The following is a 16,957-nucleotide window of genomic DNA, read 5'->3' as shown; positions in this document are numbered from 1 at the left end:
ACGTCCTGTCCTCCCTCTTGTCCACACCACTGAGTCCCAGGAGCACCAGGATCTGCAGAGCTGTACAGGAACAGAAGCCAGCTGGAACCATTTCTTCTAACCAAATGTACTATACAGTCTAAGAGAACTTACCTCTTGTCTTGTAGCCTTACTTGTTCTCAGTTCAGACTTGTCTTGGTTGCTCCTGAAGAGTTGCTTGCATCTTCTACTTCTCACAAGCCTCCAAGCATGTGGGCCTACATTGATTCTACTTTTTCTACAAAGACTTCTGAAAATTGTGCAATACTTTTACTTACCTGCAAGAAGTGCTTCAGCTCACCTAGACATTTGCCCAATTGACATTGGCTGATCTGGCTCACTGAATGACTCGTCTCTCCTCTGATTGTGGGTTTTCACCTTCCTTCCAGGAAAGGGTTAACTTACTTTGGATTGGGGGTTCAAAAGTACTTACCTGCTTCAGAATATTTGTGTGATCGCTTGTCTTATTCTGAAACCCTTTTCTTTGACACCAACTTCAGTATTGCTCTAAATGTACCAGTAATATATTCATGTCCAAAGTGTCCTAGCTATTTAAGTTACCTGAGGGTGTAGGAAGTGTCTGTGTGCCATCCCAAATGGGTACTTTCTGATTTAGAGAAACTAAGAGTGTGTATTTTGGAGTGTATTTGTGTGTTACTATTATATTACCCCTTCTGAAGAAGGCTTATTCAAATTGACTGTTAATTTAATTAATAATTGTTTAATCAAGAAACCTTGAGTGTAAGTGTTGTTTATTTGGATACTTATCACTGTGAATCTCTGTTTAACTCCCCTACTGCTCACATTGACCTCTTGAGATAAGCTTGGCTGCTCAGCCATATTACCAACCTGTGTAGTACAGACTTATACCAGAGGCTGGGTTCCTATTGCCAGGAGGTCAAGGTTGCTGTAGTGCACCCAAAGGGTACTGCACCAAATCTTGCCTAACAGGGAGCCAAGTGAACAGCTGTGAGTCCCATCAGGAAGGCATTTCCCCCATCGATGTGCGAGACAACAAGGGCCTGCACTACAGTCTGGACGTCCTGTGGCAAGATGCAGGGTTTGCTTTTGCAAAGGGTGGAGATTCTGAGCCAGGCTGTTTGGGGTTCTTGGCTAGGGCGCTCACGTGCATGAGAGCCATAACGTGAATGTTAGGCGTAAAAGCCTTCAGTAAGGACTTACGGCCTTACATTCACGCCACAGCTCATTTTCAAGCATGTGTATGGTGGAGAAGAGGGGCGGATGTTAACTTGCGTCTCTGCCACTCCCTTCCTCTCCGCCATCCAAATGCTTCAGCATCTACGCCAACATGCATTTTCATGCCAGCCAGCGTTTACTCACTTTGCACTATGGAGTGCAAATGTGAAGGGCAAAAGGCAGCATACACGCTTGTACGCCGCCTTTTGTCCTTTATACTTGCACCTCGCAGTGCAAATGATGAACATTTGGCGATGGGTACATGGCTACATCTCAGTGCAAATGTAGCAGGACCCCCTGTTAACTTACATCTGGGAGCAAAATGAGCTCCTGTGAGTACAGCTCTTTTTACCTTGGTGCTCTGCCCAGGTGACACTCTCCCAGGATTTAGCCCTTTGGGGCCTGCTGCGGCTAGCCACTACACTACTGGGGTACGCCCTTAGGTCTCTGAGGAGACCTATACCGGAAGCGGAATTGTGTGATACTAGTACGGGACTCTGGCCCAAAGGGACTTTGGTTCCTATCCGGGCTTGTATCGTGTACCCTGTTTCCGCAGACATCTGGCCTCATGCCGGACCTCGTTCAGAGGTCTTCCCCCCTCTGCTCACCGGGCAAACTCACAAAGGCCAAAAAAGGCCTGCAGCATCAGGAGGCCCTGGTCCCCAGGTTACCCCATAGAGAACCACTGCTGTTACAGTATTCAAGACCAAACCACACCCACGGCAGGCCATTGCTCACAGCACCTCAACTTTCACAGTTTCGGTCATGGTAGGATTCTGGCAATTTTCTGGTTATAGTATCTCAGCTACGTCGGAGCAAACATTGACTGATGCAGATACACTTTTTCCACCTTCTGGTTCTGGGCTCCTGCCTTTTTCTCCCCGGGTAAAATGGTCACCAAGTTTGAGGGGGCATTCTGTTGTTCATCTTTCTGTGTCTATCAGCAATTGGGCCATGAACCTCCACTCAATGGAAGACATTGGGCCTCATTACGAGTTTGGAGGTAGCCATGCCGTTTTTAGAGATGTCCTGGGCGCTCAGGAGACAGAGGAAATTGGGATAGACAGAGTCCATAGGGTAGGACCAAAAAGGACAGGTGCACCGGGAGAAAGACCAAGGGATGTCCTGGCGGCTCTCTCTTCGTACCCACAGAAAGAACAGATATTGAGGAGGGCAAGAGAAATGGAGCATATCAGAATGAATGGACAAGATATACAGTTATATCAAGATCTTGCGCTGGTGACCCTACAAAAAAGAAGAGCTATGGCCCTTTTGGTCAAGGCGCTGGTGGCGAAACAAATCCGCTACAAGTGGCCCTTCCCTTTTGGGCTGGTATTCACCTGGGAAGGGAAGCAGAGAAGGGTTACCACATCGGAAGAAGGCCTCAGCATGATGGGACTACAGGAAGAGGAAGTGGATGCGGAGGAAGCTAATTCAAGGGGAGACCAATCGAGAAAGCCGAGAGGCTGAACACGGTTAGACAGAGAAGGACAAACGCAGGAAGGGAGGGCCATATGAAACAGCGATGACGGAATCGATATTTAAAGAACTTTAATGGACAGAATAATGCGTGAGGCCAACTCATAGCTCCCGTGGAGTGGGAGCGGAGAGATAAGATCAGCCACTTACTACATGGTGATGGCGGTCCGGGAAGGACCCACCGGCTTGGAATCGGGTAAGAAAGAACGGAAATGTGGGTTTTAGGATTCCCTACAAAATCTACCCCGAGGGTAAGATGGGCAGGGAGCGACGGGTGCAACGCCATAGCGACAATAGGAACCCTCGCCCAACTCGGGGGCAAGTTGTTCGGTTTAATGTTTTTGGTTGGGGGGGACAGTCAATGGGGAGGGGAGGGGAGGGAGAGGGGCAGGAATTATCCTTACCGGGCAACCAAGGGGACTCGAAAGTTCTACACGAACACGTAAAAAATGGGGAAGATATGTATCTTAAGTTATAACATTAGAGGCATGAACCATCCGACGAAAAGGGTGAAACTGGAGAAGCAGCTTAAAAGGGAGAAGGCAGATGTACTACTGCTCCAAGAAACCCATATCAGGACAAGGGACAAGCAGAAAACACGCGTTAGAGGGTATAATATCTGGGCACAAGCAACCTCAACAGAGAAAAAAGGGGGGGTGCTGATAGCGATACGGGATGGGAGTGAGGCCAACCTGGTGGACACATGTACGGATAAAGAAGGGAGATATGCATTTGCTAATGCAGAGGTTAAAGGATATTGCATTACCTTCACATCGATATATGCACCAAATCTGGGACAAGACGGCTTCCTCAGAGATGCATTGGGGAAACTAGAAAGCTTTGCTAGGGGGGAGGTGATACCGGGAGGCGATCTCAACATGGCTTGGAATCCATTACTAGATAGAAGCGCAGGTAACGCACAGGGCCAGGGCGCTCCATCTAAACGCCTCAGACAACAGATGGATCACATGGCCCTTAACGATGTGTGGAGGGAACTGAAGGGGGAACAGCAGGGGTATACTTACTTCTCACACGTTCACAATTCTATGTCAAGAATAGATTACTTCTGGGCATTAGTGGGTCTGTTGGGAAAGATACAAGGGATAGAACTGGGAGCGATAGCGCTCTCAGACCATGCACCGCTTTGGCTCGACCTAATCCTACCGGGGAAAACAAATAACCTGTGGAGGTGGAGAGTACCCCTGGACGTAATCCAAGACCGGATAACAGGGGAAACCATAAAAGTAATGATAGAAGAATATTTTGCGCAAAATGATACCGGGGAAGTCTCCATGGGCACAATCTGGGACGCTTTTAAAGCAGTCATGCGAGGGAAGATCATAGCACTGAAACTTACGAAGGAAAAACAGACTACATCGGTGCCCAACATCCCTAGTAAATTTAGTGATGTTATTACATACCACCACGTCTATGCGAGTTAAACTGAATATGGATGGAAAATTATCACCAGCCATCTTCACACATAGAGGGGTGAAGCAGGGATGTGCTCTTGCTTCATTCCTATTTAATTTCTTTATCCTTGATTTAGGACCTGTCCTAATGAATTGTGTAGTAGATGCGCCTCGCATAGGATCTCAAAAGGTTGCATATTTACTATATGCAGATGATTTGGTATTGTTGTCCCGTACACCCGTCGGCCTACAAAATATGCTAAACCAATTGGGTTCATATGCAATAACAAATAATCTTGTGATTAACACAGCCAAATCCCAAATACTAGTCTGCAATAACAATGTCTCCAAAAAATATAATCTTGAATGGTCCCTTCAAAATTGCGTATTAACCAAAGTTGTGAAATATAAATATCTTGGAGTATATATTGAGCACAAGAAAACCCTAAGCACTATTACCACTGAAATGAGGGTTAAGCTGAATGCCTTGATATCTCAATCAAAAATTCTCCTAAGAAGATATGGCAAGTTTACAGTGAAACATATTGTGTCCTTTTATAAGTCCAAGGTAATACCAATTTTGCTATATGGTGTGGAGGCCTCGGTACCACAAAATCGTAAGTTTTGGGACAGCATCGAAGCTAGATTTTGGAAAACTGTTGTATCACTCTCTTCTGGAACACCATTGGCCATATTGCGATTTGAATTGGGATTGGTCTCTCTATATGCCCATGCATTATGGAAGCAGTGTGCTCTTCTACGGAATATGCTGGATGGGTTAGGGAGGCCTACCTTTTTGAATGTATTAGCCCAAAATCTATTAACAGCAAAAAATGGTATGTCAACGAAGTGGAGAAATCACACTCTAAATGCGGCTTCTGATGCCTCGGTATCGATTGAGCTTCTTTTGACAAATCCTGATCGTGCCAAAAATAAAATTTATCAAGCTGACTGGATCAGCAATTTGGAACTCTGTACAAAACTCAAAGACTTCGATCCCGATACATTTGGCACCAAAAGGTATGGAGTAATAGCTGAATACCTGTTGAAATTCCCGTCACATGCATGCCGACAGAAATATCTAAGATTTAGATTAAATCAGTATGAAACAAATGAGATCTTGTTTAGAAGAAAAGTAATATTAAAGGAACAGAATTTCTGTCGTCACTGCAAAATTAAAGCACAAAGAGAAACGCTACAACATTTTATAATTGAGTGCCCTGCATTACATGATATAAGAGTGAAGTGCTTTGGGGAAAAATTATTGGTTCAGAGTGGCACAGGTTACACACAAATATGGAATCGCCTATTCTCTAATCCAAGAATAACTATACAGATTGCAATTGTGCAATTTCTAAATATAATTTTTCCTGAAACGAAAATTGTATAAATTGAATCAAAGTGAACTAGTGATTGACATGTGTAATGTAAGCTGGAAGAAGGGTGTATATTCTGTTGTCTCAATTGTGCACAACTGGGTTCAAGTAATTTCCAAGTGTAGATGCTTTCATTATGTTCTATGAAAATGTATGTAAGATTTGAAAAGTTGGTTTACCAGCTATAACAAATAAAAATAAAAAAAATAAAATAAAAAAAACAAAGATATATGTGGGAAAAGGAACTGGAAAAGTCTATAACAGAGTTGCACAAGAAAATCCTGTCCCACCCCACTAAGGCATTAAAGAAAGCGCTGAAACACTCACAGGGCCAACTGGAGATGCTGCGCACAAAAGGAGCAGAAAGGAACTTACTCTACCTCAGGCAGAGATTTTACATAAAAGCAAACAAGGCTGACAGACTTCTAGCGGGACAACTCCGCTCAAAGCAGAAAGAAATAACGATTAAGGCCATACGAAACTCTAAAGAGGAATTACAGACGTGAACACAAGAGATGGGAGAGTCGTTTAGAGAATACTACCAAAATCTATACACTTCGGACCTCCCAGATGTAGAAGCACAGGACAAATATCTAAAAGCCCTCCCCATCCCGTGAATCTCAGAAGAAGATAGACAAGCCCTAGAGAATCCAATCAGGGAAGAGGAAGTTAAAAATGCAATAACAGAACTCCCAGTAAATAAAGCACCCGGCCCAGACGGCTTCACAGCCCCTTTCTATAAAAAGTACGCAGATCAGATAATCCCAGCTCTCACTAGGCTCCTAAATTCATTCAAAGATAGCGGTAACGTGACTCCCACAATGAATGAGGCGAAGGTGTTAGTCTTTCATAAAGCAGGGAAGGACCCGACACTCCCTGAGGCATACAGGCCAATTTCCCTGATCAATTTTGACGCAAAAATATATACAAAGATCCTAGCGGCAAGGCTATCCCCGCTCCTCCCAAAGCTAATTAATTTATATCAATCAGGCTTCATCACGGGAAGACAAACCCACAACAACCTTAGAAGGCTCATCCACTTAGTGGAAAAAAATAGGCATAACATACACCCCAGCGCTATTACTCTCAGTGGACGCCGAGAAGGCGTTTGACCGGGTAGAATGGTCATTGCTATTTAAAGTCCTATCCTGCATGGGATTTGGGGAACAATATATTGCCAGGATCAGGGCGAACTATAACTCCCCATCCAGCAGGGTGGCCATCAATGGAGAGGTCACCGACAAGATACTAATATCCAGGGGTACGAAACAGGGTTGCCCGCTCTCCCCACTTTTGTACGCTATCTTTTTGGAACCCTTCTTGATAAAAATGAGGGAGCCTACCCACATTAAGGGTATTGAAATGGCAGGTACTCAGCACGAAGTAATAGCGTATGCAGACGATATGCTGATAACCGTGGAAGATCCAGAGACAACTCTACCAGCAGTGGTTAGGGAATTAGAAGCGTTCGGGACCATATCAGGACTAAAAATTAATAGGAAAAAGTCAGAAATTCTAATGCTGGCGGGTGATAGGGGAAAGATAGAAAGGGAAGCTAGCCTACTTAATCTAAAAATGGGCGGGAAGGGCTTAAAATACCTGGGAATAAGTAGTGACCACCTCACTCCTAGTCCATAGTCCCCTTTCCTCCATACTTATGGGACATCTCTCCGTCCTGTGGGATGGGACCGGAGCACTTTGTAATAATAATAATAATAATAATAATTATCCACATTTTTTTCAAAAATGTGTCCCTCCTCTCTTTCCTGCGCGGGGCCCAGCACGTGGCCGTAACCCCGCCCACCTTGGCTCCGCCCCGCGCATCGCTCATCAGTCCTTTTCTATCGCAGGGTCAAAGACCCATTAGCAATAACAGAGGAACCTTATTAGAGGGGACGGCGGGTGGGCGGGCGTATGGAGGAAAGGGGACTATGGACTAGGACTCCCAGGGAACATACTTCTGAAAAGCAACCGTGGCTGCCTTGCCTCGCACCTGAAGTGCATGGATACCTTTAGGAGGTTTCAGCTTTTGGACGGTGAAAGATTCCGTGATACAGGCAGCAATCCATCTGGAAATGGATGCCTTAGACGCCGGCCTGCCCTGGGGTTTACCGAAGGTCACAAACAGTTGGGAAGAGCTCCGAAGCTCGGCAGTCCTGTCCAGGTAGAACTTAAGAGCTCTTCGGACATCCAGGCAGTGTAGAACCCTTTCCGCCTCCGAGGCAGGGTTCGGAAAAAAGACCGGAAGGGAAATCGACTGATTCAGATGGAATTCAGTCACTACCTTTGGTAGGAAAGCTGGGTTCGTCCGAAGGACTACCTTGTCCTTGTGAAAGACCAAGAAAGGATGCTCCATCGACAATGCCTGGAGCTCACTCACCCTCCTCGCTGACGTAACGGCTACCAGAAAGGAAACTTTCCAGGACATGTACTTGAGGTCAACCGTAGCCATTGGCTCAAAAGGTTTATGGCACAGCGCCGTCAGGACTACATTTAGGTCCCAAGGCGGGTGCACACTACGAACCGGAGGCTAGAGGTGTGTCAAACCAGCAAAATGTCTCTTCACCACCGGGTTAGTTAACGAATAAGAACACTGGTCTGTAGAGAGGTAGGTGGAAATCGCCGAGAGATAAGTCCTGCAACGCAAGGCATGAACCCCTGACTCTTCTAGGGAGGAGACAAAGGACAGCACTGTGTCAATCGTCGCCACCCTCGGGTCCAATTCTTTCTCCTAACACCAATGACAGAACCTGAGCCATTTACTCTTGTATTAGGATCTGGTCGAGGGTTTCCTGGCTGCCTGGATAGTGCGCATGTTATCCGCATACAAACCCAAAGGCTCTAGAGCCGTGAACTCAGGCACCATACCGGCAAGTTGAGCGATTGTGGGTAGGGGTGCCACATCTGCTGTTCCCCTTGGTGAAGAAGATCGGGAGTTACTGGTAACCTGATCGGCAGACACACCGATAGGTGTTGAAGTTCTGAGAACCAAAACCTGGCCGGCCACCACAGAGCTATCAGTAGAAGAGAACAATTGACAGAACTCTTCAACTTCCAAATTGCTCGATGAACCAGAGGAAGAGGCGGGAAGGCGTAAGCTCTCATGTTGTGCCATGGGATCTCGAGTGCGTCCCCCAGAGAGGAGGCTCCCAGCCCCCCTCTGGAGGCGTACTGAGGAAGCTTCTTGTTTACCGCCGTGGCGAAGAGGTCCACCTCCGGTGTGCCCCAACGTGAGAAAATCCATGAGAGGATCTCTGCCTTCAACTCCCACTCGTAGCTGACCACTGTCCGCCGGCTGAGGGCATGCGCGGTGACATTCAGCCGGATCGGGATGTGCACTGCAAGCAGCCAGACCCCATGAAGCACGGCCCACTCCCAAATCTGGATGGACAGATCCATGAGAGGGGGAGACTTTGTTCCCGCTTGCTTGTTTATGTAGTACATTGACACCGCATTGTCCGTTCTTATGCGGACCACCTTGTTGACAATGAGAGGTCTGAACGCCTTGAGCGCCAGAAAAATCGCCAGAAGCTCCAATTGATTTATGTGCAGGAGCTTGTCCTGAGGTGACCAGAGGTCCGAGACCTGAAGAAGATCTAACGTCGCACCCCACCCGAAAAGGGAGGAGTCTGTCGTGGTCGTCACCATGGGGGCTGGGTCCTGGAACCCCACGCCCACTGACAGGTTGCTGAGAGAAGACCACCAGTCCAGGTCCACTCTCATGGAATCCGGAATCATTATCCGTTTGGAATCCGGGTCCACAGCCTGACGCCAGGAACTCCGAAGAGCCATCTGGGTCCGTCTCATTTTGAGACGAGCAAGAGGAAGAGCCAGTACACACGAGGCCATTAGACCCAGAAGCCTCTGGAACCACCAGGCTGACATGCTCTCCGACTGCGTAAACATCTGACACGTGGCCAACAGATCCGCCATTCTGTCCCCGGTCAGATACACTCGGCAGTCTATCGTGTTCCAACGAAAACCCAGGAAAGTCAGGTCCTGTGAGACCGTCATGGAGGATTTCCGCCAGTTCACCGACAGCCCAAGATGGAACAGGAGCTGAAGGAGAGACTGGAGGTTGCCCGCCGCTGCCAACGGGCAAGGGCAACGTAGGAGCCAGTCGTCCAAATAGGGATACACATGGATACCCTGGAGACGAAGATGGGCCGCGATCACCGACATCATCTTCGTGAAGACACGCGGCGCCGAACTGAGGCCAAAAGGAAGCACCCGAAACTGGAAGCGCTCCTCTCCCAAAGAGAAACGGAGGTATCTCCTGTGTGGGTTCCAAATCAGGATATGCATGTACGCATCCTGAAGATCCACCACGCTGAGCCAATCGCCCGCCTGCAACGAGGAGCGAATCTGGCCGGGCGTGATCATCTTGAATTTCTCTTGGGGTAGGGAAAGATTGAACTGAGAAAGGTCTAAGATGGTGCGCAGGCCAGCCTGGTTGGGTTTGGGCACCGTAAACAGCCGGGAGTAGAAGCCCTCCCCTCGCTCCCCAAGGGGAACGGGTTCCACAGCTCTGAGGAGCAGAAGTTTCTGAACCTCGGCCTTGAGGGAGGGTGAGCCCGACAGCTGAAAAGGAGGGTTGAGGGGTGGGGTAGGGGGTAAAGGTAAGCGGAAGCCCGCTCGAGCGACTGACAAGACCCATCTGTCTTCTGTGATGGTCTGCCACGCCTCCCAATGAGACGCAATGCGTCCTCCCACCGGGGTCTCGTGCGAGCGCGGAAAACCCTCATTTGGCAGGTTTATCTGTGGCGGTGCCACCTGAACCTGATGAGGAGGCTGAGGTGCGGGAGAAATCCACTCTGCGATTTTTGCGGTCGAGGAAGACCCTAAAACCAGAGGAAGGTCGACCTTGCGACAACGGCCTTTGAGCCTTGAAGGGAGCTTTAACCAGAACAGACAATGATTTGGCCGTCTGAGTGCTGTCTTTGGTTTTGGTGAGCTCTACATCAGTAGAAGAGTGAAAAAGCTCCTTACCATCAAATGGAAGCTCCAGAACATTGTCTTGCACCTCCTTCGAGAACTTAGTGGCATGTAGCCATGCTTGCCGCGAGGTATCAACCCCTAGCATCAGACCCCGAGCCGAGGTGTCTACGTGATGAGCCGCAGCCTCCAGGAAATCCTGGGCCAAGACCCTGGCATCGGAAAGGCCTCCTCTGAAATCCTCCATCTTCTCGACCGGAATGTGCTCCTCAAACTCCGACAGACCTCTCCACATCCACATGTTAGCTCCCGCCAAAATCAATTCTGCATTGGCCTGCCTGAGCTGCAAGGCCGAATTGGCAAAGATATTCCTCCCTAGGGAGTCCAGTAGCTTGTCCTCCTTTCCCAAGACCTGAGTCGCCGTCGCAGAGGAGGAAGCTGCAGGTCTGGATTGCAACGTGGCCGCAGCCACCACTGTGGAGGAGGGAGGCGGACAAGACGACAAGGCCACTTCTTCCGAGGAATGTAGCCTGTACCTCGCGTCAATCTTTTTATTTACAAAAAGTCCCTAGTGTGGCTTTTCCCAAACTCTTCGGACCTCGGCCAGAACGTCCTTCTGCAAGAACAGGCCGGTACGCTCCAAAGGAGACAAGGTGAATGCCCCAGAAAGCACGCCCTCCTGCGGAGCAGGTGCCTCGGGCACCGGAACATCTAAGAATCTCATCATGTCCAGTACCCGGTCATGGAAAGCTCTTGTAGAGCGGGGCAGGTCCTCGTTGTCCTGATCGCCTTGAGGGTCATCTGACAGGTCTGGATCCTGCTGAGCCGTGTCAGGTACTGCCTTGTCCACTGGGGACAATGGTGGCACAGGCGGAAGCGCAGGGGGAGGCACCATGGGCAAGGGAGGCGCCGGCGGAACCACCATCGGAACGGGTGGAGCCGGAGGCGCGGGTGGACATATCTCCTTGAAAAGCCCCTTGAAATATTCCCTCATGGGGTCTGTGCGCATAAGCGCTTGAAATTTACCGAAAAAGGCGTCCTCAGGAGATTGTTTCGGAACCTGAGGAGGCCTCTCATGAGGTGGACAAATCCAGGGACGTAACAGGGAAGGGTGCCACACCGGCCCCTCTGCCGAAGTATCCACATAAATCAAGGGAGCTGCCCCCGCGGACAACGAAACATTGTGCGGAAGAGGCATCCGGGCGTTCCAATCATAAACCGGCCGGTAAGGATGCGCACAAGGGACCTTAGGTTCACCCGAAGGACCGAACCCTACACCAGGGGCCGATGGCGTAGTTGTAGGGGTAGTACCTTAAATGGCTGCTGTGGTCGTGGTGGGAACGGCCGCCATTTTGTCCTCATCTGAGGGGAACTGCGGCATGTGAGGAAGTGAGGCAGGGGTCCCCGTCGATGGATCAGGGGTCTTAATTCTAGCCTTACTAATTCGAGCGGTACTATGAGGCCTGGAATGTTTCTGCGACATACCAACCGCCAACTGAGCCTTCAAAGGAAGAGCCTCGGCACTGCCGATAAAAGAAGAAACTTTCTTCTTTGCCCCCTCAACAGATCTGGTGTCACCACAAGAGCGGGAACGGTACGCTGTCACCGACAGGGCCTTGCCCGGCCCCTCAGAACTGTTGGTATCCTTAGCCTCTGTACGAGGGACCTCGGACCTAGGGCCGGTAGAAGCCTTATCGGCACGGGCCTCGAACATCCGTTCGGTAACCTCAAGCCCAGCCAAGACCTCGGGGCGTACCCCGGTTTTGTTTTTGAGGGAAGCCGAAAGAGCGGCCTCAGAACAAGCTCTGGTACCCCACGACTCAGTAGAACTGGGTCTACACACAGCCCCCACAGGAGGGGCCTCGGAGTGTACTCCGGTGATCACAGGCCCCTTATGGAGACCCTCGGAGAAAACTCCGGTAGAATTATTAGGCCCGATAGGCACCTCAGGGCGAACCCCGGTAACACAGCGATCAACGCCCCTCCCGGCTCGAGAGGAGCCCGGGAAGGTATCCCCCGGCTGAGGTTCTCTGAAAATTAAAGAACTTACCGGGCGTTTTTTCTTCTCGTCGATGAACGCCTGAAAATGAGAAGGATGAGTCTGTCCGAACACCTCCTCCCACCGCTCCAACCGACGTTGAAGTGCCCGGACCAAAAGGGAGTCACAGTAAAAACAGGAGTCCCAACGGTGTTCTGGACCCAAACACTCTAAACAAAGAGGATGGGGATCCGCCCTCGCGAAGCGACGGTGACACGATGAACAGTCTGGAAAATCTAGTTTAAAAGACATAGACAGACTAGTAAACGAATGCTAGCGAGAGCCAGAGAGGGAAAAAAGGGAAGAAAATCTTCCGAGGATGCAAGTGCGTCCGGCCCCGATCGTGCGGAGAAAAGGACTGATGGGCAATGCGTGGGGCGGAGCCAAGGTGGGCGGGGTTACGGCCGCGTGCCGGGCCCCGCGCAGGAAAGAGAGGAGGGACACATTTTTTTAAAAAATGTGGATGCTTTTTACAAAGTGCTCCGGTCCCGTCCCACAGGACGGAGAGATGTTCCATAAGTATGGAGGAAAGGGGACGGGACGTAGGAGTATAACCCAAAAGATAGAGCAGCTTTATGGGGAGAACTACCCGCAACTCCTAGCAGACATACGCAGAGACCTAGAAAGATGGAATCCACTACTAATATCCTGGTGGGGCAGAATACAATCGGTGAAGATGACCATTCTCCGAAAGATTCTATATTACTTTCAGGCTCTCTCGGTGGGCATCCCCCACACCTTCTTTAAAACGCTATCTAAAGCTATTTCCTCTTTTATTTGGAGAGGAAAGACCCCGAGAATTGCTAGGGCTACCCTCACAGCTCCGACCAGGGAGGGGGGGATGGCGCTCCCCCACTTCAAGAAGTATTATTAGGCGGCGCAATTAAAGGTCCTGGGCGAATGGATGGGGGAAGATCCACAGCCGATCTGGGTGAAACAAGACCGGGCAGTGGCAAGGACACCTTTGGTGGAACTACACTGGAAACAGAAACAACATAGACACCCTAATCAAGGCATAAGCGAAATAATGATGATCACATTGGAGGCATGGGACTCCCAAACACGGATAGGCATAATGACCACGGCGCTGGGCCTCTTCACACCCATCTGCCGAAATCCCCAATTCCCACCAGGTATGGAACATGGGGCATATGAAAAGTGGGAAGAGGCGGGAATAACGAAAATAGGGGAAATGTTTACAGACAATGAAATCAGGTCACATGACGCATGCTACCCAACTGCTTCACGCTCCCGACGAGATAAATACAGATATGAGCAACTTAAACACTGGCTGAAATCCCCGGACATTACCAAAGCGGCAACGAGGAACCTCACTCCATTTGAGACCTATGTTATCTCCAACACGGGGGTGAAAAAGTGGGTATCGACACTTTATTCACTCATAAACTCACGAGAGGAGGAAATAAAGTGGTCGTACATGATCAGATGGGGCAGAATGTTGGGGGAGGAACCTACACAAACCCAATGGGAGGACCTATGGAAACTAATCCCCAAGATGACGCGCTCTGCACAGACTAGAGAAATGTGGACCAAAATAGTTGCTCAATGGCACTACACTCCAGAAAGACTGCAAACTATGTTCCCCAAAACGTCAAACAAATGCTGGAGAGGATGTGAGGAGGTGGGATCATGGAGGCACATATGGTGGGATTGTAAAGGGATAAAACCATTCTGGGAAGAAGTAAAGGGAGAGATGGGTAAGATGTTTCCGGATGTGGCACTGTTGGGAGAAGGGGTTCGGCTATGCGGAATAAGAGACCTTACAGCAAAAAAAATTAAAAAGGCACAGTGGAGAGGCTTCATGGGACTCCTCATAGCCGCATGGTCAACCATCGCCCGGAACTGGAAAAATAAAGACACCCCACTGACTTTCACATTGTTACAAAAGGTATGGGCCCATATAACGATGGAAAAAGTCACCCACACGATCCAGGGCACGAGAGACAAGTTTGCAAAGCAATGGGAAGGGATCCTCGGATATCTTCAGTTAGACTTTATGGAACAATGGTGTCCCCACAACATTAAAGTATCAGATATTTTCAAAGCATAAAAGCCCCCCGGATAATTGGACATAAGTGCCCTGAGGGGGGGAGGGGGGAATTGCAGTTTGTTTTTGTTGTTGTATTGGTATAGAAAACTAATAAAAACAAGTTAAAAAAAATAAATGAATAAATACTCAGGAGTATCATAAACAATATGTGCTTATAGAGAAGTAAAAAAGCCCATTTAACTTTCTCAAGCAGAAGTGAGGTGGAAGAAAAGCCAACAAACATATTTAAAATGACCTGGGCCAGACACAAGTTTAATTACTGATGAGTTAGTAAAGCTCAAGTTAGATCTGTATGTCAAGGAAAAGTGTGACTTGGCTAGACCCAGTTTGTTTGGTGGTACATATTTGCTGTTCATGACAGGTTTGTCTCCCGACATCCTCCTATTCCCACACTACCTCCTCTTCCACTCTCATCTTCATCTCACCTCTAGCTTGCTCTTGTACATCTCAAGGCTGGGTAGACGCTCCTTGTAAGCCTTGACCTCGCCCTGTAATTTCTCCACACGGCCTGCCTTTTCACGCAGAGCGTCCACCTCATCTCGGTACACCCTAACAAGGCGGGCGTCACTCAGTAGCTGGCGGTTCTACAGGGATAGTGGGGAACAGTACAGGTTACAGTCATTAACATGTCAGTTCAGTATTAAGGACTGTCAATAAAGTCTCAAGATAACACATTCAAGTACACAACAGGAGCACTGAGAACTTTCTGAGGAAGCTTCCAACAACCACTATTGTAACATCTGACCAGGTGAAGGAAAAGTTTCTTACTTGAAATAATTGAACCTCAAAGTGGGAATCTTCCTCGGATCTCAGATGCATAACCTTCGAATGCATTCTCCATTGTTAGATCACGTTAGGAGTGGCAGAGGTATGAAGAGTTTACAAAAATTAAGATGATACTACAAGAGGAAAAGTGACTTACCACAAATTCACAACCCTGGGATACCTCTCCAGGCAGCAGCATGGGAATTATAAGGTGACACATCTATGGGAGATCCATAGATACCATGCTGGTACTTGAAACATGTTTATCTGGAAAAATAGTTCTTCAGTACAAGCATGTACGGGTATGTGCCTCCGATTGCCCATCAGTTGCGCTCACCCCACTTGGTGAGCGGAAATATACAACTGCAGGATATGCAGCACCAAAATGAGTGACATACAGCTCTATTTCACATTTAGCTAGACTTGATCAGACATAGAAAACATAGAAGTGGAGAGTGTGAGGAGGAATGAGAACATTTGGCGAGAGCAAGGCAACTACAGTGTCGGCACCTCAGTTAGAAATATACAGTGTGAAGTACTGGATCCCATATCTAGAGTACTGTGGGCCTCATCATGAGTTTGGTGGTATATGGTCAAAGTGGCGGTAATAGAATTACTGCCACTTTTACCATGCAGCCGAATAAAGAGGCAGCTCTAATTCTGTTGGTGAAATTAGCCCAGGTGGAATTACCACCAACATCTGGCAGAATTGGCGCTGGCGGAATTATCACCGTGATCCAAAACGATTTTCCGCAGCATTACAGGTAAAAATACTGAATTCTGCCAAAATCACAGTGCAGTTACCACCACCTAATAGTGGAGCTAAATGCATACAGATGATGGAAATTAATCCACAGGTGTACTCAATCAACTCAGAAAGGGTACACAAGGCCCACACCTTCCAACACCATGGTGCCACTAGCGGTTGCAAACTAGGACATGCAGCTGCTACCACTCCACATAGAGTTGCACAGGCTGGAATAGCAGTACCGGGTACAGGGTGCGGAGAGGGGGAGGAGAACCAATGCAAAGCAAGCGCACATACCTGGGTCAGGCCCTCACCGTGGACGCTACTGACAACCAGCTGATCACCCTGTACCGGTTGAATAGGGAGACCATTGCTGGGCTACTCACCCTGATCCATGAAGACATAGAGAGCAGAATAAACATTAGAACTGCCATACTCCCGCTGCCAAAGCTTGTGTCGGTCCTACATTTCTTAGCAACTGGTACCTACCAGAACACTGTAGACATGCTGCATGGCATGTACCAGACCACATTTTCACATGTGCTCCTGCGCCATGCTTCTCGGCACATCTCCCTGCCCACCACCTCAGCACAGGCGAATGCCATTAAGGCAAGTGTTTTTGAAGCAGCTCACCTGCCCAATGTAATTGCTGCTCTAGACGGTACCCATGTGACGATGGTGGCTCCCCAGGCATCCAAAGAGGTATACCGCAACAGGAAGCAGTATCACTCCATGAATGTCCAGGTCACCTGCAATGTTACCCTTGTCATCTCGCACTGCTGTGCCCACTTACCTGGTTCCACACACAATGCCATGGACCATGCCATATGAGGGGGGCCGACATAACCTCAAGTGAACAATGCATGCCCTGTCAAGACCCTGTATATGCAGGACCTGCCCTCTCACCCCGCACATGAC

General features: G+C 48.7%; 1 protein-coding gene across 3 annotated transcripts in view; it reads right to left on the bottom strand.

Moving 5' to 3' along the window:
* Positions 1-16,957, bottom strand: part of CCDC88B (coiled-coil domain containing 88B) — a 1,445,666-nt gene that overhangs the window by 1,008,870 nt on the left and 419,839 nt on the right. For all 3 annotated transcript variants that reach the window (XM_069645149.1, XM_069645150.1, XM_069645151.1), the window contains exon 10: positions 14,952-15,110. In XM_069645149.1, the coding sequence (XP_069501250.1) occupies positions 14,952-15,110 (159 nt within the window). The remainder of the gene's footprint in view (positions 1-14,951; positions 15,111-16,957) is intronic.

The sequence above is a fragment of the Ambystoma mexicanum genome, chromosome 2p, assembly GCF_040938575.1.
Source record: "Ambystoma mexicanum isolate Mex_15411 chromosome 2p, UKY_AmexF1_1, whole genome shotgun sequence".
NCBI lineage: Eukaryota > Metazoa > Chordata > Amphibia > Caudata > Ambystomatidae > Ambystoma > Ambystoma mexicanum.
Note: the sequence above shows the minus strand (reverse complement) of the source record. Positions and strands in the feature narration are given on the sequence as shown.